At 40.6% G+C, this 26,903-nt stretch overlaps 2 protein-coding genes, 1 long non-coding RNA gene and 1 pseudogene across 5 annotated transcripts in view; 3 read left to right on the top strand and 1 right to left on the bottom strand.

Moving 5' to 3' along the window:
• The window catches only part of LOC129134750 (suppressor of tumorigenicity 14 protein-like), a 34,565-nt pseudogene extending 34,219 nt beyond the window's left edge, over positions 1 to 346 (top strand).
• Positions 347 to 3,700: 3,354 nt separating this feature from the next.
• Positions 3,701 to 12,627, top strand: C2H3orf52 (chromosome 2 C3orf52 homolog). 2 transcript variants are annotated; one of them, XR_013181035.1, is made up of 7 exons: positions 3,701 to 3,882; positions 7,144 to 7,267; positions 7,813 to 7,946; positions 8,756 to 8,826; positions 10,211 to 10,401; positions 11,326 to 11,420; positions 11,967 to 12,627. XR_013181035.1 is itself a non-coding variant. In XM_077174358.1 (6 exons), coding segments are annotated over exons 1-6 (702 nt in total). In that variant the 5' UTR covers positions 3,701 to 3,702; the 3' UTR covers positions 11,328 to 12,627. The 2 variants fall into 2 exon arrangements, 1 of the variants encoding a protein (XP_077030473.1); XM_077174358.1 differs by having other exon boundaries at positions 11,326 to 12,627.
• Positions 12,345 to 26,198, bottom strand: LOC143693396 (uncharacterized). Of its 2 annotated transcripts, XM_077174360.1 has the most exons (5): positions 25,916 to 26,198; positions 20,043 to 20,092; positions 18,313 to 18,347; positions 14,780 to 14,980; positions 12,345 to 14,112 (listed from the first exon to the last, which is right to left on the bottom strand). In XM_077174360.1, exons 1-4 carry the CDS (start codon positions 25,939 to 25,941, stop codon positions 14,783 to 14,785), a joined length of 309 nt encoding a protein of 102 aa, XP_077030475.1. In that variant the 5' UTR covers positions 25,942 to 26,198; the 3' UTR covers positions 12,345 to 14,112; positions 14,780 to 14,782. The 2 variants fall into 2 exon arrangements, with proteins under 2 accessions (XP_077030475.1, XP_077030474.1); XM_077174359.1 differs by having other exon boundaries at positions 13,443 to 14,980; positions 25,916 to 26,194.
• LOC143693397 (uncharacterized) overlaps positions 14,049 to 26,903 on the top strand; it is a 35,276-nt gene continuing 22,421 nt past the window's right edge. Inside the window, exon 1 of the long non-coding RNA XR_013181036.1 lies at positions 14,049 to 14,119. This is a non-coding gene — a long non-coding RNA (uncharacterized LOC143693397). The remainder of the gene's footprint in view (positions 14,120 to 26,903) is intronic.

Raw genomic sequence — 26,903 nt, 5'->3', positions numbered from 1 at the left:
CAATTGAATAAATATGGCATCTGGCTGGGTACATTATATCAAGAAGTAAGGTTTAATTAATATTTGAGAAAAAGAGGGGCAGGTATTTACTGTTCTTAAATAACCTAATTTTTCTTACAGGGCTCTCTGTGTGTGCACTAATGGCTGGATTCCTTCATTTTGGGGAGATTCTGGAGGTCCCTTGGCCTGCACAGGGAAGGGCAGTAGATGGTACCTTGCTGGCATCGTGAGCTGGGGTGAAGGGTGTGCTCGGTGCAATTGTCCTGGTGAGTACACCAAGGTGACAGGACTTTACGACTGGATCCGTCGGAATACAAACTGGTGAGCCAAGGACAAAATGCCGATCACCTCTGTGTGAAAGCTGCTTCCTGCTGTAGTCAATTTGATGATACAACATGAAAATGCCATTGACTGTTCCTTGGTGAAAGAATACATTTTTTAAATGAAGAAACTATCATTTGTGGTTCATCTAGCAATTACTGTTCAGCCTCAGAGGAACTCCAGGCTCCTTATGGATCCATCTTCCTTATGGCTATTTGCAGAAACAGCACTGCCTTAGAAACAAAATAAAATGGATTATAACCTGTAACAAAAATCCAGCCATACCTCATTCATAACCCTTCTCTCCTTCCTTGTCCCTTGTTATCTATATTTATTTCCACATGTTATCTGGATAAAAATGGCCACATACCATATATACCATATATATTCAACTCTTTAGGTATGTTACAGGATTCTAAACATAAATAATTATTTCATTGTTCTCAAAAATATAAATAGTGTATTGTGTATAAACCTGAGATTATTTCTTTCCAGTTATGTGTGACTGCATGACTTTTACTTTCTGGGCTGTAACTTTTGGGGTCTCTACTGTGTTTTCTTAAAAATACCAGATATATAGCTCAAAAATGCTAGGATGCAAGCAATTTTCATTAAGTAACTGGAAGAGTATTGTTTAGGTTCTTTGGGATGATGTCTAAATAAAAGGAAGGAATGAATGAGTTGTAATTCATTCAAATTGAACAAAGAGAAACTATAATGCTTTCTTAAATTCCCTTCAGAATTTGAACCAACTGTAGGGTTTAATATTTGCAACATGTTACATGTGTAGTTCTCCAGCTCTGGCATCCATTGTGAATTTTTAGCATGTTCCTGGTAGGTTAGGATTTTTTTTCGTCCTGTCCTTGGTCCACAGTAAGCAGAGTTTCAGGCTCAGGAAATTTTTTTTTTTGTGTATCTTTCTGGGCTGTCCCCACAAGGCCACACTAAATTGAAATGGACATAGAAGGAAAATGGATTTATGTGGTTGGATGCATCCTTGGGCTCAATGAAAGTAACATAAGAAATGACAGCAACATTCCTTTAACCCTGGTAGTAAATCTAAGTTTTTTAATTTTAATCTCCTGATGAGCTTATCACTCCAAATCTAGCCAATTTAAGGTTTCCAAAGCTGTTTATGGGACTTCAGAATAACAGTACTTAGCTTAATAAAAGAATTGTCTAGATGGCCTTAAGACCATTTAGATGGTCTTTAAGCTGTGCTCCATATTTGGAAGTGTTTAGCTTTGACCTTTAATATTTATATTTAAAAGATGAAACTGGCAGTTTGAACACCTTTTATTGCTGTCCACACAGCACACTTACTCTGCAGTACATAAGTATGTGATCTTTGTTTAATGTCAGATGTACCTTGGCAGCATGTGGGGGAAATGTTGAAAAGAGCTAGCACTGTAATCTGCATGCAGTGAGACTGCTCTTTCTAACACTGTTATTTCTTTTCCTTCCTTTCTCCTGTTGGGCATCTTGCCCCAGCTTGTGTCAAATTTACAGCATAAGCTATATTCAAAGCCAGTATATTAGGAGGGTTGTTTCTTTAGTGGCTACTCAATTATTCACATCTTCCTTTTTAATAAACATGTGCTAAAACTGCAAGGGGCTATGTTTTGTTTGTTTGGATGTGCCTCTGAAACTCTAAACTCCATGTGTAATCAGAACTGCATTGGTGCCTTGGACTTTCCTGCTTTTGCAAAGCTGAAGGGTCAGAATTTCACATGGAAGAAATGCACAAAGTGTGGAAGTTAGATCCCCCAGATGAAAGAAAGACTTCAAGCAGTTTCTTCATAAATACATAAAATAAAATAAGGACTTTGGCCTTTGCATGGTGAGATCTGTATAATCATTAACTCTTTGTTTTAGAGGAACAGTTTTGATTTCAGACAATCCAGTAGGAAGGTCTGCTGTGAGTAGAAATTAAATAATTGAGTCCAATATTCTGCAGGAGTAGTGAGAACCAGATAAAGGCTTTTCTAGTGTCAGATGTCCCAAGTAAGATTTTGTAGATCCAGATACATGTTATGATCTTGATGACTGCTCAGTTTCACCTTCAGTCCTCCAGAGCTTTAAAGATTCTCAGAACCAAAATATGTGGGGTATACAATTTGTATTTCTTTTTACTTATGGAATAAACCTAAGACATGCTCACTTTCATGGAGTGCCTTTGTGTGGATGGGTGTGACGTGACATCAGGAATGCAAACCCTGGGTGTACTTCAGGCAGCAGAACCAAGGTGAGTTGCGCAAAGAGAAAATTGGAGTGGTGGGACAAGGGGAGAACTCCCTGAGCTTTTGGCAGGAAAAAGGATTGGTGCTGTGAGTGGAAAGGGGGTTAGGGAGAGAGGCTGTGTTTGGTTCTCAAAAGAGCATGATACTCCCCGTGCTGGGACAAAAGAGTAAAGAAGGGTGTGGTTACCAGCTGTCTGCCCAGACCTTTTGAGTCAGAGGGGAGAGAGATGTTCTGTGGGAAGGGAGAAGAAAATGGGGATGGAGTGTGAACAGGAGAAATAAGATGAGGTAGGATCAAGGATATTTAGGAGGCTGGGGTCGTAATGAGCCCCTGGCTACAGTAAGCTGTTATGAGTGACTCCTAGTGCACATGAGAGTGCATGTGGGAAGCTAGTGCAGACCAAATCACCACGGTTGTTTCATAAAAGCATGTCCTGCAGAGCACAGAATGAAATTGAAGCCCATCTTTCTCTTCTCTTTATCTCTGTCCTCTGGGGTTTTTTACCTGAAAGCAGTTCTCAGGTTTAGGTTGGATAGTATGTTAAAGGACATAAATGGTTCTTTAACACTAGATATGATTTTAGGCAGTATAATAGCTAGAGGAAGAACAATTTATAGCACAAAGGTCGTTAGTGTTTATTTCTTTATTGACTATAGAGGGAGACTAGAATCACAAGTGTGGACAGAGTCCCAGCATAAGCAAACAACATGCTCTATGAACTTTTACTCTGTTCGTGCTGATCAGCACCGCATCTGTTTAGCTACATGGATAACAGTAATAACATTTTATTGTTTTGGCTGACAGCAGCAGAGAAAACACTGGTTCCTTTCAAAATCATCCCAGCATTGCTGAAGGTTTAGTCACTTGCTTGTCAAGGGCTGGTACAGGCAGGTAGGCAAACTGGAAAACCTAGTATTGCACAGCTGAGAGTCAGAGTTCTCATGGCTATGCAAATCGATACTTCCTCTGCCTTCCCTTTCTCTGCAGCTAGGGCAGCCGACTTTATTTGCTCTTCCACGGAATTCCCCTAATTTAACAGTATTTTGAGACCTCTCCTGTGAACATTATCCCCACTCTTCCTGTTTCCAGCCTCGTGTCAGAGCAACCACTGACCATAATTGCAGCTGAAACAAGAAGGAAATGAGCTGGCTCCATGCTCACTTCAGAGACAGAGGTTCTCGCAGAGGACCCTCTTCAGAGACAAAAGCAATGAAAAGGCAGAGTTCTACTCAGGAGCAAGAGATTATTGAATTACGGGAACATAATGTGGAGGAAAGTGAGACTGATCGTGACAAGCCTCTAAATGCTCAAACGAGAAAGGTAGGAATTTCATTTGGTCATTTAATCCTTCCTGTGGGGGAAATACTACACAGCAAGAGAAATGACACTTGAAGGAACATTTTGTTGAGGTTATTTAATTTCCTGTTTGAGGTAGAGGGAAAGAGGCTAAAAAAATGTTAAATGTAATTCTTTTTCCTTATCAATGAAGTGTTCTGAGAGTGGGATTTTAAGCATTAATTTAGGAAGTGAAACTGTAATTGGTTCTCTGAGTTTTGCTTTCTCTTCTAAAGTGCTATCAGTGGGATTGGGCTCAAAACCAGAAAAGTTGAAATAAGTTTTAAAACCAGGCTTTCTTTCAGTAGAAGTTAACCAGGAAACAGTGCTACCCAACAAAAATAAGATGTCCTCGAACAGAGCACACTGGATTCTCTTTATCTCTGAGTAATTTTCAGTTGCAAACCATTATGAATTTGTATTAACAGAATGCTCCAAGCCCTCAGTTAAGATCAGCATGTGAATCCTAAGGGACGTGGCTCCTAGTCCCCATTTTAAAGCTACAGAACAGACTAATTCTGGCAGAGGAATAACATATTCATACGTGACTGCTGTACAGTGAATTACACTACATACTGCAGGAGTATTTGTGGTTGTGCGAAGATGTTTCCTGCTTTTCTGTGGGCACGGCTGAGTGCCGGGAGCTGTCTGCCTGAGGCACCGCCCGTCCCTTCCCGCTCTTGTGACTTCACTTCTGCCTTGGGGGAGCCCCGCTGCTCATCGCTGGGGCTCATTCATTCCGCTGACTAGGCAAAAACCCCCTTTGTTCTCTTGTATCAGGGGTCAAGTTACTTCTCCCGTGGTCTGGAAAGCTGAATCAGCTCGCTGCAGGGCCAGGCACATTCCAGGAGGTGCAAAGAGGAGCAGCAGAGGGGGGAGGAGAGCCAGGGATCAGCTAGGTCTGCTGGACTATCTCGAGAAACCTTACCCTTGGGCTTATCCTTCCCCTTTCCAAAGCTGAGTTTTCATTTGAGCTCTCTTTATGCTGATTATAGCAAGTGGCTTCCCGTCCTAAACAGATTACTGGAAGTTACAATGCTCTGCTTTCTGCTCAGCTGGCAGAGTAATCAGAGCTGTCCTGCCCACCAGGGAGAGATATTTCTCGGCTGTTGTTGCTTCCCTCTGGCCTATTGGCAAAGTTCGGAAGGTGTTGGACTAGTTGTGGAACTGAATGTTTTCTTGGGATCAAGCCAGTTTGCTATGTATGATTAAGAGTTGTGTTTTGTGATAGCCTAAACATGCGGTGGTGTGGTATTAACATGCCCTCTGAACAGAGACATAATTCTCTCTCTCAGGTTTTTTCCTGGAGAAGCACAGAGGGAAAAAAAATTTATCTCTGCTTGCTGCTCCTGGTGTTTTGCACATGTGGAATGTGTTGGGAAGGTTGTTTACTTGAAGGAATTTGGTAACTGGATTCTGGCGGAGATTATTTATGTTAATTAGCTTATCGGGTCCAAGCTGTGTTGACTGTCGGTCTGCAGACAGTCACGAGTTGTTAGTTAGTGGTAAGTATTCTTTAGTATTCTTTGTAGTATAGTTATAATATAACATAACATAATATAATATAATTTTTTAAAAGCAAGTATTCAGCATTCCGAAGTTTTAGAGTCAGATGCAAATAATTTGCCTTTGTCGGGGGTCCTGATTTTACTATATGGTGGCTCAATCAAAACTTGGGCTTGACAGCTGCCTGTCTCAACTGATGGGGCTATGGCTGATTTCACAGTTGCACTCTAGGAAGTGGTTACTGGCTTTTAAAATTTTTTAAAATACAAAACTATATGCTAGTGTTAAGTATTAAATTGAAATTCATACTTCTATAATATATATATATATATTTCTATAAAATATTTTAAAAATCGAATAACAAAAAAAGTAAATGAGATGACAGCTGAAAGCGTGCTGTCAACAAAACCATACTCCGTGTTTGCCTTTCATGCTCTAGCAGAGCAAAGTTCTGTGTGCAGAGGTGTCTACAGAGAGTGTTTTCCTTTTTCTGCCTCTGTTCCTGAAGGAATCTCTCTTGTAAGCGCTTTCTCTGTGTGTCTGTTTCCTCTCCCTGTTCCCCTGCCACCACATGGAAGCTTTTAGCCAGCTGCTCAATTCAGTTAAATTCAGTGAAAGCCTCTATGTTAGTCTGTGTTCTTAGAAAGTTCAAAAAGTAAAGGAAGAAAACCTGGATTATTGCCTCCAGCAGCAGCTGGTTTCTGCCAATCTGCATGTGTGTCCCAGACAACTTGCAGCTCGTGCTTTTCCTTACCTGGTACTGATGACAGAAAAGACATAGGGTTTGTTACTACCATTATGGTGGTTGGAGAGGGAGGGAGAGAAGTAATTAAAAAGACAGCATGGTCTGCTTATGAATTCAAGCCTTGCTTCAGTCTTCTGATTCTTCTGGCTGTGGAACAAAACAGATGAAATTATCTGTTTTGCCATCACCTAAGCTTACTCCTTCCCCCCCCACCTTTTTTTTTTAATACTTATCCTGTTGGATTAACTCATTAAAAGACTAATTTCTGTCATGGTTTTAAATCTTATAAAAATTAAATAACAGGCAAGGTCCTTTCTCTCCCCTATGAATGTACATACCTGCACAATTGCTTTGAGTCAAGTTTTCTTTTGACCTCATAGAGCAGGTGAGATTTGCATTAAATTTTCTGTTAAATACACTCAATAGCCTTCAAGTTTCCAATCTTCTGAAAAAAAAAAAAGTCAACTATAAAATTCTCAATTATTTTACAGAGGGTTTAAGACAATAGTATCTATTGAATAGCACTGCCTTTGCATTGGATGCTGGCATCCAGAAGCTGTGCAGGTTGACATCATCAATGCTGCAGAGGTGAATGATTTTGGAAATACCTCCAGAGACACGTTTTTAGTTGGGAGAGATGAAAAACATTAAAAGGAGCGCTTGTGGAATATACAAATTTAATTCACGTAGTTAAAAAAAAAACAAACGTGGAGCCAAGAAATCACCTTTGCAGTACTTTAGCTTTATGGGCCATTCAGGAGTTGGAACTTCTGCGCAAAGGGGAATTATCTCTCTCAAGTGAATGTCCTTTACCTTCTCTAGGTCTGCATTTTTTCCTGCAAGGCTGGGAACCCCTGATGCAGGGCATTGCTTACCAATGAGGTTCTCCCATCTATGTGGGGGTTTTGTTTCTAAGTGTGACAGCCGAGACATTTTTCAGTATTTTTTTCCTGCCTTATTTGATTAATCAATATGCCCTTCTCTTTTATACCTAGGAGAGAGATGCCTGGAAATCATGCAGGAATGTAGTTTTCTGGAAGTGTAAACTATGGATGGTTATATCTACAATATTTCTAGTGATCTTCCTGGTCATTCTCATCAGCCTAATTCTTTATTCTAGTAAGTATCTTGCTCTTGACTACAGTAATACAAACATGCAATATGTACACTCTAATAGAACACAAATGCAACAATAACATCCTTTAATGTCCTTCAGTAAACTGCTGAAGGAACTGGGATACTGACTGAAGAGGGTGGTATTGTAGTTCAGTAGTTCTTGTGAATGCTTTTATCTTAGCAGGCAGCAAGCCACTTGTATCCTGATCAGGTGACAGTTCAAGTTTGTAGCTAAGAAAATATCACAAGCAGAGATTTGGATATGAGGACAGAAATTATGTTTGTAATGTTGGAACAAGTGCCATGGATGACTTAGGTCCCATGGGGTCATTGCCTGTCAGACTCCCAGAGCAGATGACTTTTGCTAATGGAGGTTGGTGGTTCACTTCCTGGTGCTGTCACTTTTTTCAGGTGACTTGCACTTTCTTTCTGTCTTTCCCAGTCAGTCCTTACCTAAGAAATCTATGAGAAAGCCAAGTGGGTTGTTTTTCAATACTTCAGCTATCTGAAACTTTTTTCTCCCCTTTGTGTCTCCTTTTAATTATTAGATGTTTACACAGATGAGGATGACTACTGGGATCCTGATGAATTACTAAGCAATGGAAATTTTCATAATTTTTCAGGAACATTGGAGTTAATGTGTGGTCTCCCACACTTCTCCTCCGAGGACATTACTAAGAGGGTAAGTGTTTATGTGATTCTTGGCAAAGTTGATTCTGCTTCAGTGTTTTGCCTTTTAAGTTTCTGTTTCTCTGCGTAGCAACTCAGTCATTTGCAAGTCCACAAATAAATTGTGTTGTACTTTTTAAAGTCACAATCTAGAAAAAAAAATAATTGTCTGCTTTTAAGGACAATAAAGTATTGACTTTATTCCCATAAATTTGACCATTTGTAAAGACATTGTCTTCACCTTTTTCATAGAATCATTGAATAATTTAGGAGAGACCTGGGAAAGTCATCCAAGCATAATATGGGCTAAACATCCTGTGTGCAGCATTCTCTTATGAGTACATGATTACAGTCTGGGTTTATAGCTGTGATTTCTGCTGAGCCAGCACAGCTCTGCGTTACAGCTGAAATATGCTCAGCATACATGGCAGTTATCATTTGGACATGGTGGGAAGGCAGTCTCAAGACAGAGACTCTCCCCCCCACAAAGTAAGAGTTAGAAGAGCCTTTTGGTACTAATTAGATCCCAAACCTAACATTAGTTGCATATAGCAACATGAGCACACACTTTTAGTTCACCTTGAGTGCCCCCATTGTGTTAAGGTTACAAAGCAATCACTCAAATGTACAATTAACTTGTCTGTCAAATTTAAATTACTCTCTACCTTTTCGAGGGCAGATATTTGCTGTTATTTGACCTTCGGCTCCTGTTTTTATGCTCGTTAAAGCACTTTGTGAAAATGATTTGCTGTGCTTTTTTTTTCTTTGTGAGAGCAAAAAAGAGATTGAATAGAAGAAACATTTTTCTTCTCTCTCTCTCAGCTAACAGAGGTCTACAGCTCGTCTCCAGCTTTAGGACGTTACTTTAGGTCAGCTCAGGTGATTTCTTTCAGGTAAGCAATTTCTGTCCCCAAAGTTATCTGAAAATTACAGGCTTCTGATAAGACATACATGTGCTTATGTAAATATGTACACTATTTAAATCTCTGAAAAATAGGTTTGTTTGGGGAAAATTATGTGTATAGGCAGTGAAAACTGGTCAAAGGATCATCTGATGTAAGTGGTGAATGCTGCTAAAATTACATAATGACAGCAACATATTGTTGCTGTGAAGTATCATCTCTGTTATCTTTGGTTCCAATTGCAGCCCTTAAGAAACATATTCAAGGATATTTATTAAAAGAAAAATTAATTGCTGGAAACGCTTAAGATTGATGTAGTTTAAATAATCTTAAATATATGAAACAGGGTTCATAGGGAGGAGAGAATCATTTTGTTCCCAAAAAACATAAAGGCAAGAGGAATATACATGTCTCCTGTCATGGAGAGATAGCAGGAAGGCATGGGAAGACAGAGAGCTTTCCCAAGGACTTCTGAAAAAGAACTCTTACAAAAGAAATTAGAAAGATGGGACAAAATCAAGGGAAGTAGTTTTGCAAAGTCCCAGGTGCTTTGAGATAGCAATGACAAAGGAATAGCCACATTGCAATGTGGCTAGTGGCAGTTGCAAAGGCACTTTGCTCCCTTGAGCAATATGCTCCCTTGCCCTGCCAGCCTTGGGCATGCCAGCTTTGTTCAACAGTGAACTGTAGCTCCTTAGCCTTATGGGTACTAACTATGATTTAGACCATCAAGTACAAAGCTGTAGTTCTACACATATATTGATTAGATAGTAACTCTCTCTGCCTCTTTGATGCCTCTCTCTTGTTCTCTCCCTCTCTTTCTTTCCTTTTATTTTCCCCCATTCAAGTACTTTTTGAAGATGTTTTGAATTCTGTGAGTATAGAAGATAGCTGTTGAATTGTAGTCAGTTTTGGTAGACCACAAAAAATGAAATCTCCACAGATGGTCTCCAGTTCACTGGTTTGTGTAATCCACTCCAGAGCTGAGTCAGGAGCACAGCTGCATGGTCACAGATACTGCTAGCAGGAAAATAAACATTCCTACAGGTTTCTAGTGAAACTATGCACAGGATATTGCAACACTTCTTTTAAGTAGCTTCTTGTGAAGCACAAACTGCATCCCATCAGAACACATGTCCATTTGCCCCTCATGGTTTTGAAAACATGTCTCTGGCTGGCTTCAAGTACATACCCAGTTTCAAGAGCTGTTCTGAGAAGGGAGGCAGAAACTGGCATCTTCGGCTGTTTTCTTTTTTGGGGAAATGTTTTTTTTTAAAAAATCTATCCCAACATTGATACGAAAAGTCAGTCTTTCAAAAAAAAGAAAAGACACTGTTGACACTTGAAGACATTCATCCTTGACTTTGTTTTTCAGTAATGAAAGCTCCACCGTAATTTATCAGCTAGTGTTTTCTGTACCACCATCAACAGAGGGATTTATAGAAAACAGTATGAACCCAGATTTTATAAGGAACATTTTACGTCAAAATATTTATGATGAAGATACTCTTAATCCTGGGACATCTGAATGTGACAGGTTAAAGCTCAACCCGACTTCTCTCACATGTAAGTGCTGTACCTTAGAGAAACTGTTTCTTTACAGAGAGCAGAAGTATTTATGTGAAAGGAGGGAAATACTTCTAGAAAGATATTGAGATTCATTAGATTATATGATTTGCATAACAGTATTAAGGATATTTTAAAATAGCTTTCAGAAAGTCTTGATATGCTTAACTTAAAACCTGGGACTCACTGTTTAGTCCTCTGATGAGAAAGGGAATAGTGATGAGACTGGTTAGCTGTGGACTCCAACCAAACTTTTCTGATTTAATATTGCATTTTATCTGTACAGAAAAATTCTCCTTGTATGTATGTGTACCATAATGGGGAGACAAATAATTAAAAATATTTCTCCTTATTGTACATTTGGTTTTGAATGCTAACAAAACAAATTTTAATCCAAGGGATGAAAAAGAGTCCTGATTTTTGTCTTTCTGTAGTTTTCTGGAAAATTTATGATATACAGAAATACCTGTAAAGGAAACAAATGTTTATTCTTCCAGGTTTTCTAGGCGATGACTACCAGTGACTAGGTAGAGATTCCAATGCATTTATATTTGTCCTGATAGAAATGCCCATATAAAAATCCTATGAGCTTTGAAGCTATACTAAATGCATGGAACTGCCTCCCCCCAGTGCCAATTTACTGAGTCACACCTGTGTGCTTTTAGAATATTCCTAGGCTAACAATTCGTCATTGCAGTGTAGGTAAGTAAGGTTTGTAATTAACTTGTATTGGTTTTTCATGGGATTCTTACCAAGGGACAAGAGATCAACAGGTCATGAGTTCCAATTTTTAGAAGAATTTTATTCCTTATATAATGACAGGATTCTTAGGAAAAGAGTGTAAAAGAGGACAGGAAAGAATATGTTGAAATGACTGGTTAAAGTTTTGTTTTAATGTTAATACAGTACCATTTTAACTTTCAGAGAAATTATGGAAAGATTCTTCATCTTCATCACTACCTTGAAGAGATGCGATTCCCTATCTACAAGTAATCCCAGGGCAGGGAACTATTCATTAGGTAGAAATACTTCTAAAATTGTTGTCCTGTAAATACTGCCTGTGGTGCAATACTGTAAATGGAAAATGTGGTATATATATGACAGTGTTGTATTGCTATAGCACCACCTCCTTCTTCTATATCTCAGTAATCCATTTCACCCTTGAGAAAGTCATGTATTTGATGCATGCTCTGTTGACTTTGAAACCTCTGCTTTGTCTTGCCTTATGATTAAATCTGAATGTTCTGCATGAGCTTTGAAAGCAGTCTTGCACATGGCTCCTTTCTTCTTCTCTTGGCTTATGCAAAATTATCTGTACAGCTTCATCTTCAATGCTCACTTCCACTCAAATCCATATATGTTATTTTTTTCTCTCCGCACTTCATATGACAAATTTATTTGTTGGTCTTTCCTTGTAAAACAGCTTGAAAACCTAAATATAGATATATATGTGTGTGTGTGTATGTGTATATATATGTATTTGTATTCTTTAATTACATGCAAGGCCTTTGCACTAGCTTCTTAAGAATGCTTTAGCTTTCATAATTTTCTTATTCTTCCTACAGCCTCCTTGGATAAGGTGCTCTTGCTCTATTTTTCTCTTCTTCAATGTGAAATACAAAAGAAGAAAGCAACAGCATGAAGAGACATGTCTTGTTCACTAATGCAGCTGAATGTCACAGGAATATTTTAAGGGTTGAATTAGCAGTGTGCTTTTACAGTTAGCTATTGCTACTAGTGAATAGATAGATACTTGACCTGTTTTTGTAAATCTGAAGACTAGTCTATATCCTTAATTATAGTTCCTGCCTAGCACTGGGATAAAAATGAACAGATGTAAGGTATTTGCCTTAATAAGGCAGTAAATAGTAGCTCTTGTTGATGAGAGACCAGAGGAAATGAATCAGTGCCAAGAAGATGGTGCTGGAGCAGAAGAGATAGGCCAGAGCGGCGCAAAAGTTACAGGCAGCAACTGGCTATAACATAAAAATTAAGCATTACCTTTATGCAGAATGGAACATATTCACTACCATGTGAGTGAACTACATCTTGTCATTTATTTATAGTCTTATAAATGTTAGTACTATTGGATAGAACTTTTATTTTAAGAAGCATTTTGTACTGTTAGAAATGTAATGAAATTTTTTTTTTCTCTTTCTAATATTACTAGTTTATTTAGGAGTAATCTGATGATATTATTTTGCATTAAATTATTTATTTTTTACTCTCAAAGTGACTGTTTTCATTCTTTAGCAGCTCTAGTCTTTCAACTGTGTGAGTTGGAAAATAGTCATCAGAATTCTAAATGCTGTGCTGTATGAACCATGTCTGACTGAGGTATATGCTCAAACTCATAGTTGTTGTTCTTGCATGCATTTAAACTGAGCTTGGGAAACATTCTGGACCAAATTAGTAGTTTGCATGACTCTTATATTTGCAGCTCATTCTGATTCTCTCTTGGTTTGTAAGATGTAGGAACTATAATTTCTCTTGCTGTAATAATCTATGCAGCATACAGGTAGAAGAGAGATGCCTTTTGATTCTTATGCTGTGGAAGGATAAATGTCATGGTTTATATGGCTTGTCCCAAAAGCAGCAGGCTATGAAAGTACCAGCAGCAAAGAAATAAATTGCTTTTGAGATGCTGCTCAATTTTATTGCTCTCACCAAGACACCTGATCCTTTCCTTGAACACTTCCATATCTTGATTCTAGGAACTGAAAAATAATATAATGATTAAACTTCTTTATGGTCATACCTATATAGGCATTAAGAGTTGAGAAAGGAGTCAAGCATTCATTTTTTTTCCCAGCCATCCTCTTCTATGTCTGTACCTTTACCCCAGAACCTCACAGGAAAGAAGAAGGTGGAGCTGTAGTAAGATGTGATATTCAACAGAAAATGTCTGACTTTACAGACTGCATCCAGTCAGGTTTTGAACTCTCATTGAAGGAAGTGTCAAAAAAAAAGTAGTTTCTGGTTATATATCTGTCATTAGAGACACAGCAGTGTGAAAACACATTATTACATCAAGTAAAAATTAAAAAGTAATTTAAAAGCACATTATTACACCACAATATATTGTATGAATTATCAATATTAATTTTAATAGAAGGAACGAGGATAACACTTTAATGACTTGGACAACTGAGACATTGTTAAAAAGCAGCTTGTGGAGTGTACAATCGGCCCTTTAAAATCCTATGTCAGGTGTTATCTGTGTACCTACAGCAGCCAGTATGAGTTTTGGGCAGACTCAGCTGCCTGCCACAGCAGTGATACCTGCACATGCTGTAGTGTGTCCATCCACTGCTCCGTGCACTTGGCCATGGGACTATCCCCAGCATAGAAATTGCAGGTGGGATAGTCACAAAGGCACTGCACCATAAAGCCAGGGCTGCAGCCAGCAATCACATACAAAGGAAGACTTAGAACTGTTCAACATTTTCTTCCATACTGTTTTGTTACAAAAATGGAGGGAGCGGAAAAACATGCTTAAGCAAGAATACAGGGACATAATCACTTTGTGAGCTCTGGTAAACAGCTAAATACCCGGTTTTAGTCCTTTGCACATGTCCAGACTGCTTGCAGAGGTGGGGCTGGGCTGTGAGGAGGTGGTACTCTAGCATTGCAGAAGGCCAAACTGGAGACTCCAGCAGGAGTGAGCTGTGGAAGCATTGTGTCACGGAAATAGTACCTGGACTCCTGCCACTGAGAGGTAATTATCAGCATCAGTATCAACAGTTTTCTTGTGGGTGTAATATTTGTTTTGCATGGATTTTATTGTTTTCAGGTTTTTTATTTAATTCCAACTTTAATACTTCACGCTAAGTAGTATTACATTAGAAGGGGGGAGGGGGGGAATTTGAGAAATGAGTTCTTTTAAAATAAAAATTATGCATTGTATAAATCAAGCATGTCAGAGAAATTTTGGACAAGAGTAAGTGCATCTAACACAAGGTTTATGCTTTCATATAAAACATGAAACATTCTCCGAACAGAAAGACCCTGTTATTATTGCATTTTTGAGATTTATAGCAGTAGTTCTTTAAGGACCCTTTAAAAAAAGAAGTATTCTAAAAGTCCAGAATAACGTACAGCCTTGGTTGCTTAAAATATTGTAGCTCCTAATTTTCTACAGAGGAACGTTGTCCTATGATGGCAGTTGCTACTGATTCCTCCTGGTTTAACTGTCAAGTCCTGTACCCAGTCCATGTTTCTTTCTCTGATCAGCTGTTCATGGAAAGGTTTGTCTCATAGTAAATGACTGCTAGACGTAGCCTAATGAGTAAGCTTGGTAACAAGATAGGTATTTGTTTGAAAACCCAACAGCAGAGGGATGGTCATTATGGCTGCACACACTCAGGCAAAAGAATACCTTTTAAGTTACCAGGACATCATCATATTCACTATGCTCTTCAGGGCTGGTGACATTTGCCTTCCCTTCGGGCACACTGGTAAGTGCATATTCTGTCTGGTAATTGCTGTCAATCACAGAGATTTTGTGTTTTACATCATGGCTGACAGTCGAGTACCACAGTTCACTGGAATTCGTAGAATCTTTTTTGGCAATGTGCTCCTGAGGGGGAAAAGGGGTAAGATAGAAAGAGCAAGGCTTCAGTATGGTTATACCCTGAAGAAGTTTGGAGACGTGAGCAGGTCTGGTATAGCCTGTTGACTAATACACTCAGTGTTTGGTTTGTAAATCCACGGTCATTTCCCAGCTGTCTGGGCTGTGGCTGCACACCTGGAGAGTTCAACAACCCACAGCCCCGCTTGGCGGTGCTGACACCGTGGAAGCTCATCACCACATGAGGGACCAGACCAGTGCCAATGGAGCCGGGCAGCCTGCATCAGCCCGGGCTCTGGCTCCCCCCAGGGCTGTCCCGGGAGAAATCATCCCTGTGGCAGATCATCTCTGTGACATCTACCCAAGCAGGGAATGGGAGCTGATGGGCAAGAAGGGAGAGTTTCATGGAACATTTTATCGATGTGTGTGAAGGGAGAGCATTTGGGATTTGAAAAACACTTAATATGGGGTGTTTAGGGAAGGAACTGAAGGAAGGTGAGTTAGGGTGACTTGCAGAATAAAAAGCATAAGAAAACAGAGGAAGAAAGGGAGGGACAGGAGTCACAGCAAGCTGCCAGAGAGACTGTAGGGTCTGGGAGGCAATTAAGACCCCAAGTGCAGTGTGTGTGTGTGGCTGTCCAGGAGATGCACTGTCCTGGAAGGGGCCCTGGCCTCTCCAGAGATGAAGTGAGGACTAATACCTTCCCCAGCAGCCCTCACCTGATGTTGTCTTTGAGAACAAAGGGAAGAGAAAGAAAAGCCATTAGTGAAGAAGGAGGTAAGACTGTGTGGGCAAATGCCTTCCCAACTCTGTTTAGACTTGTCCCTCCTTTTGCCTCCTGAAGGTGTTTGCTAATGGGTTGTGGGTGATTGTGCATTAAATAGTTAGCAGGATGACTCATTAAATCTAAAGGGCCAGTGTGCACTGATTAGGTGCACTTTGACTTGGAGCCAGAAGTCAAAAATTTTTTTGCCTGTATGTTCTTGATTTGAGTGCACTAGGTACTGAAGCCAGTGATTAACTACTGGCTTTATAGTGCTGTCCTCTGTTGTCTGCAGTAGTGGCAGTATTTTGAGTGAGTGTTGCTGGGTTTGTGGAGACATTTGTAGTTACCTTCCACACTCTGTAAGTGAAACAGAAGTCTCTGTTTCATGGGTTAAAATCTCCAAAGGGTTAGCTTTTCTTTTTCAAGCCTAGAAGAAGGACAATGTTAAAACAAAATTCCTGCAGAATTTGCCTTGAATTTTCCAAGTTTATGCAAATCGTATTGTCTGTTTAGATTCTGCTTTGCATGGAAGATCTCCTGACCATGAGAACACTTCAGTGAAAATAAATTCTGATTTGAGGTTTTATAAAGTTTTGAGATGTAAAAATTCCAGAAATTTTAAGGAGCAGAACCATCAGCATATACTTGCTTATCATCGAGTGCATGGCTCTCTCCTCCCCATGTCATGATTGCAAAGATGGAAGGACAGCAGTATTTCTCTTAATCTACCTGTGAAATGAGAATAGGTAGGCTCTTAATTTTCTTGAGTGAGCGGCTCTCAATCCATTGAGTGAAGTGTGGAGCATCCCTTGTCCCTTCAAACACATAGGCCTAACCAAGACTTGCTCTGAGTCACATCTTCCAGAGTCCTTCCAGTCATCATGTTTTGAAAGGCTGTTATCAGCAGCCTTTTCTTATCAGTAGGGAGGCTGAAGTGCAGAGGTGGAATGATTTATCCCACACACCAATGGAGCAAATGTGAAAACTTCCATTATTCACAGGCCAAGTTTAACACTCAAAAGGGGCATCTTTCCTATTGCACTAACATCCTTGCAAGCACTGTTTTCAAACCACGCTCTGTGGCTTTTCCTTGGGACACCAAAAACTCTCAAAACCAGACAGTTACTTGGCAGGCTCCCCATTACAGTTCCACCCCCTCCTCTTCCCCCACAGTCAATCCCACATTCACAGGTACAAATGATGAGTTCACTTCATCACACCCTTTTCTGTCACCTTGCCCACTTTCTTCAAAATTTTCTGCTAAACACCCACTTATCTGCTGGGCACCAACTTTTGCTTTACTGATGTCATCTTTGTTAGAAAAAAAACCCAAAAAAACCCCAAAAAACAAAAACGAAACAAAACCAAACCAACTCAGGCTGCTAAATGGCAGCACTTCATTCTGCAGTACATAGGGTTTCTGGTGATTGATTGTCATCAGGGACTCAAGGGGCAACTTCATTTACCCTCTGCTAAAATGCACTGTTTTTACAAAGCAGAGGCAGCAAACCACAGATACTCAGCTCCTGCCTCTCTGAGCTCAGCATATTAATACACACAAACAGCCACAGACAAACAACACACAGGACTGTGAAGTGCAACAGATGAGAAGTGGCTGTTCCCCAACCCTGCCTTCCAGGATGATTAATTTGGATAGAGAAGCAGGGCAGACACCAAGTTATAGAGTTACCTCTTAAATTACTCTAAGGTGCATTGCCAGAACTCCTAAATCTAACCCCAAAACATGGAGGTAAAATGAACAGTCAGCGTGTTTATATTACCACGCTGCAACCATTTGCTCCATTCTTATTTATCAGAAACTAAATGTGCAGCCTGAGAGGACATGTTTGGTTTTGTGGAGTTGGTTTTTTTTCTTTTTTTTCTTCCTTCTAGAGGCAGTGAGACACTGGAAGGGGAAACCTTATTCTTTTCCAACAGAGACTTAGCCATTTGTTGATACATCTGCCATTTTTTTATAGTGCAAATATTAACCAAAATCCTTTAAGCCTCAAAGTATTAATTCTCCCTTTGTTTTTCACCTGGAGATTTCTTTATTACTGAACCTGGTTGGCAATAGTCCATTTAAATGACTTTTAGAAAATGTCATGACGAAACTGAAACTGTTTCAGGAAACATGCCAGTAAGTCAAGAGAAGCTGAGTAGAGAAGGGAAGGAGAAGGAGAAGGAGAGAGAAGCACCCCTACAGCCATAAGTTGTGCAGTAGCTTAGGACATTCACTGAGACAACATCACAAGGTTCAGGGTCCTGAATTGTCTGATTTGTGCCAGACAATATTACGCTTAGCCTCAGAAATTATGAGTGTGTGTTGCAGTCTGTTTGGACACTGGCTGCCTAAGAGTGGGGCTGCATCTCAGTTTTTTGTGCATACACTTATTTTGTACCTAGGCTTAAACTGGTGTTTTTCTGCATCCTAAGCAAACTGTCTGATTATGGGCTTTTCTTTCTTCTGCAGGAACATGATGGACACTTTGTATTTCTAATATGTGGATGTTTTGGACTCAGTTGCCCCAGAGAGTGGGGGTGGGGGGAGGGAAAATTAGTTTTAGTCTTTACCTTGATGGTCTCTGGTGGATAGCTGCAGGTCTGTGCTGAGGAAACAGGAAGAAAACACATGTGATTGTCCTTCTTTGGTGTAGCAGCTATAGACAAGGATTTTCATCAGCACAGAATTTACTCAGTCACAGACTGAACACAGGCTGTGCAAATGCATAAACTTGTGTGACAATAGTAGGCAAAAGAGTTGAACCTCTGAGAGCTAAATAAATCTGATGGCTTTTTGAGATTTATCTTGTTTTTAGTTTATACACAATTGTGTCACACAACTGTGTGCACAACTGTGTGACACAGTTGTGTCACACAACTTTTGCTTTCTGCAAAAAAGAAAATCTCTGCTCACTGGCTGAATTAAACCTAGATGTGCAATCTTCTTAGGTTTTTTTTTTTGTTTGTTTTGTTTTTGTTTCATTTGATTAACTGAAATCAGTTTTACGTGTCTGTCTTAGAAATGAAAGCTTGCTTTCTGACTGTGTTTTAGCTTTATGATCCATGCAACCTTAATTCTGCCTGGGATCACTGGCTGGGTGCTGGGGCACAGAGGCACAGAGGTACTGCCTGATGTGCCACATGCCCTGGATGTTGGTGTGCACAGGTTTGGAAGTCTGCAGCTTTTTTGGAAATTTGTCTCTCTGTCCCATAAAAATCTAAGTGGCAGAGGTCTATCATTTTACATCCTGCTTTCTCCTAGCCTTGTCTTTGTCAGTCTGGCTGGCTCATAATATGAGGCAGATTGAACACGTTACTCCTGTAAAATTCCAGGGCTGAACTTTCACTTTTGCTTAAGATAACAAGGCTTTTTAAGCCTACTTTTTTGCAACCTGAAAGACATGAGACTCTTAACATTACATTAAAGCTGCTATCTTAGAGAATTTATGTGTTTTCAAACATTATTGTGCTGCCTTAACTACTAGTACTACTACTTAACTGCTATTACTATGAAATTGCCAATGTGGGTGATTAACAAGAAGAGGGCTTTTGCTAATATGGCAACTTGTGAAACTGGTAAAAGTATTATACCTTTGCTACATTAATGGCTTTACCCACAAGAAGGAAAAGGTAGCAGCCCAAATCTAAACCAAGACCTCCTGCTTCACATGAGCACATGTGATCCTGGCTATCATAGAGTCTTTCCTATTTGTATAGTCAATATGAAGAAACTGTTTTGTTAGGAGAACACCTCATACTGACGTCTGTTCAGAGAAAGTCCTAGGTGGTGCTTGTGTATGGGGAATGGGCTCTGGTGTGTGAGCAGATGTAGGCTGTGCTGTGCTGTACTGGCAGCCCACTGGCTTCAGCAGCCTCCACCTCCTTTGCAGGGGAAGAAGCAGGGGCACAGCAGAAGTTCTCCCACTGCGCTTGCAGGCCTGTGGATCTGGCAGTGACTGACAAGGGCCCAAAATGCAGGAGGCAGCTGCAAGGCAGTGGTTGAGGCACCTGGGGCTCAGTAGCTGGCGGGTATGGCTGCCCACTCCTGCTGCCTTCGCTGGAAACAAAAAAGACCAAAGAGCCCCTGAATAATCCAGCACAGCAGGACATCAGAGGGCAGGTATATTCCTCACTGGATGTAAGGAGGTTTCCCTCCGCTGGGATGCAAAATGCCTTGCTATGGCTGCTGCCCAAGGCTGTGCCTGCCAGCTGCCTCTTCGGTGATACAGAGAGCTCCCTCATGTCCCCATTCATGCCATGCCACACCAATCCCGAGGGGCTCAAGCAGGTTCTTTACTTACTTTGCTTGTGGGAGTATCTTTTTCTCTGGATGGAGACAGGCACTTTCCACCTATGGCATGGAAATAAAGGTGAGCAGGCAGACGTGGGGCTTCATGGTCCTCACTTCCCGCTGCCAGCCAGGAGTACACATAAACCTGTAGGTAGATTCCTTCTCCAGCTGTTTGGACAAGGCACTGTATGCACTTTATGCTGTTTGGACAAGGCACTTCTCTACTGCTTTTCTCCCCAGGAGGCAGCCCCTGGCAGGCACCCAGCTCTGCTCTGGGGGTTGCAGAAGCTGGGGCTCCCACAGGGTACGAGAGGCACAAATCATAGGTCCAGGGATGGAGGGTGGTAGCTGGTGGCAGGTGTTACAGCATTTAGCTGTTCCTGGGAAGGACAGCCTTTGTTCCCTGGGAAACATTTGGTGCAGTACAGCACCACAGTTTGTGGATTGGAGGAGCAACCAGCCTTTCTGGGTATGGTGGTTTTGTATGGGAGGCATTTATGGAAGTGATGTAAAAACTTCTGTGTAATTGATAGTCTGTAGAACTACTGGGAAGCTGTATACGATTCTGTGAAAAACATATGTTAAAGATGAAAAATTCCAGGAATGCTTTCTTTTCTTTCTGGTCTGGGAATAGGTAATAAGGTAATAAGCTAAAATCCTCTTGTAGAGCTGTAGAGAAAAGATTCTGTTTCCTTGTAACTCATGAAAACCATGGGGAGACAAAAGGTTCGATTTGATATCGAGGAAAGGTCTCCATGCTAAAGTAAGCAGATGTTAAAGTAGCTATAATCCTGTGACAAATTTGAACAGAGAAGGAGACAAGAGCGGTCCTGTGCCCCCAGGAGAAAGAAAATAAGAAAATCTCTGTTCCCAGAGATAAAGATGATTTTAGAGATAGATAATGAGGACTTTTGCCTTTGAATAGCTCATCTTTAAAACAGTACCCCATAAACTGACATGGCCCATAAACACAGCTGTGGGAAAAGCTTGTAGAAAATGGGAAGGACTTCACAATTGCAGATTTCCCTAGGCGGCTGCTATTCATGAGGAAATTGAGAGCCACAAGAGAACTGTTTTTTTTCTTGTGGAGAAGTCTCCTTAGCATTAACAAGAAGGACTTCTCTCCCTAAGTGAACTGAAGAAAGACTATTCTAGAAGTACTAATCGGGCTAAAATTTTAGGTTTTGTTTCTTTACATTGTCAGTGGGAAAGAAAAGGTTGTGGGAGGAAGAGAAGTATTCTGTAAGTTTTGTTCTGATTCTTATTACTTTTTAGTTATGTTAATAAATCTTTCTTTATACCCTTTTAAAGTTTTGAGCCTACTTTTCCTTTCTCCTAATCCTACCTCACAACAGTAAGTGAGTGCGCTGGTGACTAGCCAGCACTGAACCCACCACACTCCTTAGTGCATTAAGTGAGAAAACTCAAATTAAGTAACCAAAACCACTACACTGGGCTTGTACATATTAAATAGCTATAGGTGGGTGAATCAGCAGCAAATACTGTGAAGAGATAGGAAAGAACCAGTCCCATGCTCCCACAAATTATCTACATCAATCTGACCTCTAGCATGTCTTGGGAAAAAGCAAAAGGAAGAAAAACGTAATGATGGCATGACAGAAAGGGCAAACACATGGGGTAAGTGCAAGGCTAGCAGAACTGATCTCTTGCAGTTGAAATAATCATTGCTGGTTCAAGCAGAAGACTTTACTTGCAGGTTTAAGTACTGAAATTATTTAGCAAAGTTAGGAGCCTTTACACTATGTTCAGGTTGCTGTTAGCAAGTTTCTTGGTAATAAGAACTAGCCTTTCTGAGGGGTGCACTGTTGCTTATAGTTTACAATTTTGCCCTTGTAAAGGGCCAGTAATTAACAAACATTTTGCAATGTAGTGTTAATAGTTATAGATATACAGCTAGATTTATATATATAATAAGAATGTGCTAAGGGATGTAAAGCTGCCAAGTCATATGAATTTAGGGATTACACGCAGCATGCTGTTGGAGGTACATTATGAATCGGTCTCTAATTGCCTATTTGCATTTTTTTTCTTTCCCAGGACTGAAGAAAACATGCAATGCCAAAAATTACCTAAGTTCCACAACTCACCTGGAATAATTTATTTCTGCAGATGTCCCTGGAGGTCTCAAGAGCAGCAGAAAGTTTTTCAAATATTAGTGAACTTCCCAATTTTCTCTTTAGTAGGAGAACTTAGATAGCTTTCATTACAGACAGATATAAAAATAAAGCTGTAATACTACCTCATTCCAGGTTACTTGCCTGGTTTTCTTTGAATTATAGAGTTTTACCTATATATATATATATAAGTTGGAGGTGCCACTGTGACCCTTTCATACAATTCAATAGAAGTCCTATGAGCTGCATTTAAAATAAAATATGTATATGTGTATTTATAATACACATAACTCACATTAGGAGCCTGTTGTAGCTGTCAGATATTGTGAGTTTGATATAAGTATTTTTGTTTCTGCTGTTTATTTATTTGACTTATTCTTGTTTATATTCAGTTGGATTCTGATTTTTTAGTCCCTTGCTCACATGAAAAAGCTGCTGGGTTTGGCTAGCTTTTCCCCTGGCTTGTCAAAAGATAAATACCATATGTTCCTATAGTAAATTAGATCTGTAAACTGATGTATAACTCTTAGATAAATTCTTTTTTAGTCAGTCATGGGTAATCCTGCAGGGAATATACATTGTATGGTCTGAGAATTGAAAACCTTTCTCAGCATCTGCATTCATCCTACAGACATGCTGACTCTTTGAGGCAGGTCCCCAGCAGTTAGAGAAAGGGAGCCCAGCTTGTTTGTGGGTGGAGAGGGGTTCTGAAGGGTTGGATCTTATTTGCCTGAGGTTTTTTGGGCAATTATAAGTATAGCTTCATTAGTAAAAATGCTGGGAAATAGTTCTGACCAGCAGTCGTGAGAGAGGACAAATGTGACTGTCATTAAAATGAGAACAAAGGCAGATTTCCTTTTCTTTCTTTCCATAGTTTGACTTAGCTCTTTGCAGAGAAGCTGCATGAACTATGTTACAGGGCTGTCATGCTTGGGAAGTGGTCAAACCAAATACAGAAATGCCTCTAAAAGCAAACACTTCAAACAGAAGGGATGAAATGGCAGACATGGCAATGTATAGGAAGAAGGAAAGAGTCAAGAAATTAATTACAGAGGAATCAGCAGAGTCTCAGATAAATGGTAGGGTCTGCAATATTTTCTCCCAGCAGCTGCTGTTAAGAGCTCAAGTTTGTGTTGCCTGGTTTGCACACCTGAAACTAAGATTACCTTTAGTCTGAATTTACTTCAAAACAAAGGGCTGAGAGATGGGACAGTGGATACTTGTTCTGTCCCTGAAGGGGTACTTCCTGGGCAGAGGTAGTGGGATGCTGCTGGTAACATCATACAGACACCCACAGAAACACTTTAATAAGGGCTTATGCTGATTCCAGAAATATGAAGCTCATCTGACCTGCTGTAGGGCAGGACATCATCAGCCTTCAGGAGGGAGGGCTTCAGGGGGGACCTGCTGCAGCTGTTGTCTCTGTCTAACTTGGTGTCCCACAACAAGAAGTTGCTGGTCCAGAAAGAGCTGGAACTTCCTCCAAAAATATCCAATTCTTACCTGATTCCTTAAACTCACTACCTCTGACACAAAACTGCCAAACTCTCAAACTCCCTGTATTCAACCAAATAAAAAGCGCCATCCTTGCTCTGTGGCTGGCTGCTTGGCAAAGAAAGCCCAATGCCCTATCTCTTCCGTGCATTTTAATTCCTGCCACCCCTGTAACTGAGTCTGGGGCCTCCTCCCTTGGATCCCACAAGCCATGGCTGGTCCTCGCCTACATGTGGACTAATTAATCTGATGAACTTTGCCTGCCTGTCTCACTGGAGTGATAGTTTTGGGATATTTCTTCCAACTGGCTGCCAATTTTCCCAAGATTTATAGACACTCCCTCACCTGTAGGTGCCCATCTACTTTGATTTTTTTTCTCTGCATCTCGTTAAAGTTACTCAGGAGATGTGCTGATAGCTGGATGATGTAAATGCATGAGCCTCATTCCTTAGAAATTTCATTTGGATGGGCTGCCTGTTACAAGATACATGAAAACTTTGTGTTGTGACCTGAGCTTTCCCTTTAGCCTGACTCTGAGTTGTCCCTGTCTGTGAAGCAGAGGAGTCTTTCCTAGCTGACCCTCAGTCTCTGCCTCTCACACTGCCTAGAGAGCAGCAGTGTCCAGGACTTGACCTCTGCAGCACCAGAGTTTTGCAAGGATCCTGAGTCACTGCATAGGAATGACTGTTTCTCTGAAAAAACAAACAAACAAACAAAACCAAAAACCCCACAAAAACAAAAAAAACACCCCAACAAAAAAAAAGACCCACCCTCATAATTTCTCCATCCCTCTGAACTTCTGTGAGGTCTATGATTTTTCTGAAAGACCAAAAATTGCATCTTTGTCAGCAATGGGGCAGTTATGACTGAGGAGAGATGTGCTACACAGAAATCACCCCAAGCTGGCACGGCTTTTTGGCAGCACCTGGAGTGAGGTGATTTGCAGTTGCTCTCAGCCATGCAAGGGCACCTGGTCAATGCTCTCCTTGAATGACTTCTCCTAACAGTGGTTTGTTGGAGGTTTTGAAAGTGAACAAAACAGAGTGTGGAGCTGCACAGACTGGGGTACAGCACCATGCCAGTGAAGTCTTTTACGGCAGTGGCCCCTCCCCTCTGATGGGGGATATAGGTTTCACGGCCCCATCAAGCTAGCCGAAAAAAATCTGCCTTAAAAATCCTTGCTTGCAAGGTTCTTATAAAGAATTCTGTTCTTATTCCCACTGCTAAAAAGCACTCAGGAATTATTTCAAAAGTGACACAAGTCCCACATGTAAGGGTGACAGGACCACTCGAAGCAGTGGGGATTCAGCAAACCTGGGAGCTGAGAGCCTAGACCTGAGACCCTTAAGGCACACCAGCTCATCACTGCTCCTTGCTGCCACAGGTGAGGACCCACCAGTTTCACACAGATTTTATTTGCCTTGACTCAAACTGCTACTGAAAGAACAGGGCTTCATGCTTTGGTGACTTCTGCCCTTTTCCTCAAGGCCAGGTAATGTGGTCACAACTTAGACATCTGGCCACAGACCTGCAGAGATGTTAGAGATACATTCTCTTTGCAAACAAGAGGAACATTGAATTTTGGCAATGGAGTGCTCATCTGAGCTCCTTAAGACCAAGTAAGCAGTCAGGGTGCAGTACTCAGAGGCTGCATGACCTTTTCTTTGACCTATCAAGAATACAATGGAAAAGAAAGGGAATTTTCCACCTGTCCTAGGTTGTTCCTGTTGAGCATCCTCCTCTGTCTTTATAATTCCTTAGAAGACTATCTATTCCTGCCACTGTTGCACATAACTATAGTATACTCACAGAGCTTATGTACAGCATTTAACTATATTGTAAAATTTAGTCTATTTCTATATAATGTATATAAAAGCTTGTCTTTATGAGACATGGTACCAACAGGTAAAAGATAATCTCCTCTAAGTGTAGTTTTCCTGCCTGGAAACTTGGAGCAGATGACAAGTATTCTCTGTTCCTTTTGTTCCTCACCAGGAGGGACTCCCTTCCTGCCTTCAGCAAACTCTCTGTGCTGGGAGCTTACAGATGTCACCTCTGTAAACATCATCCTGAGGCAATAGTCTTTGACATACTAAGAACTATATTGTTTATCCTAATTTGCTTTGTTAATCAAGAAGCTCCTCATGGTACCTTGCATGATACCTTGAAGCTGATTCAATGCAGGTGTCATTTGTTTTGGAATCACTCTCTTAGTCCTATTGTTTAGTTTAATGTAAAATGGTATTGGGCCTACCTTATTTTTGGTAGACAGTTTCCCATCCTTCGCCTGGATCTCTGCACCCTTTGGTAGCCAGTTTTGGTGCGGTTTCCTTGCTGGCTGACTTGTTTTCTGTACTGGCTGTTTAACAGAATGAAGCTCAGTGACCAAAGAAGTACATTATCTCACTGTAAGTGGATGCAGCAGTCAGATGTTGTGCACCTAAAAAAACCAAAAACCACCCCAAAGCCTCCACTGCAGGCAAACATTAGCAAGTGGGGGTGGGAGAGGAAGAGAGGTGGAATAGATGAGTGATGTAGCTTCCTGGGGTGCTGGGAAGAGCTGGTGGCCTCCATAAAGTGACTAAAGTGCTGCAGAATGGACTCCCTCTAGGTTCTGTAGTCTGAAATAGCAATTTATCATGGTTTTGACAAGAGGAAACCACAGGCCTAGCCATCTTGAGCTTCTGAGAAATGCTGTGACAAACCGAATGGTAAAACCAAACACTTCAAACCACAGTGAAGTATAGCCTTTGCTACTGAAGCTTCTGAGTGCAGTCTTTTTGTGCTTCTTTGTCTCCTTTTTGTCCTTTAAAAGAAAATATTATAATTTATTCCTTTTTCTTTCTCCCAAGCTACAAGGAAGAAAAACAGAAGAACCAGAAATGTAATTTGCAGGTCTTGTTGGCTGGGGAGGAAGAAAGTTTTAGGTGACACATTGTAATTGTTGTACATTGCCAGGAAAAAAAAAATCTCTTTAGGACTTCAGGTGTCTGCAGCCATTTCATCAAACCTCAGAGGTAAGAAGTGTCAGGCAGTTAACAGAACACTCTAAGAACAAGTGCTGTCCCCTGGGAATGTGGAACAGTTTTGCAGATAGAGGTACACCAACATGGGCTTGGTCTCCGCTAAGTAGCCCCCTCCTTTGTTTCTCTTTTGCACTTTGCTAAGCAGTCCAACACCAGATTTCAGCAACAGAAGCTGTAACTTGCAGCTGAGAGCAGGGTATTAGCAGAGGGAGGGTG

This window comes from Agelaius phoeniceus, chromosome 2 (assembly GCF_051311805.1).
Source record: "Agelaius phoeniceus isolate bAgePho1 chromosome 2, bAgePho1.hap1, whole genome shotgun sequence".
NCBI lineage: Eukaryota > Metazoa > Chordata > Aves > Passeriformes > Icteridae > Agelaius > Agelaius phoeniceus.
The sequence above is the reverse complement of the archived record's forward strand: the minus strand, read 5'-3'. Positions and strand labels throughout refer to the sequence as shown.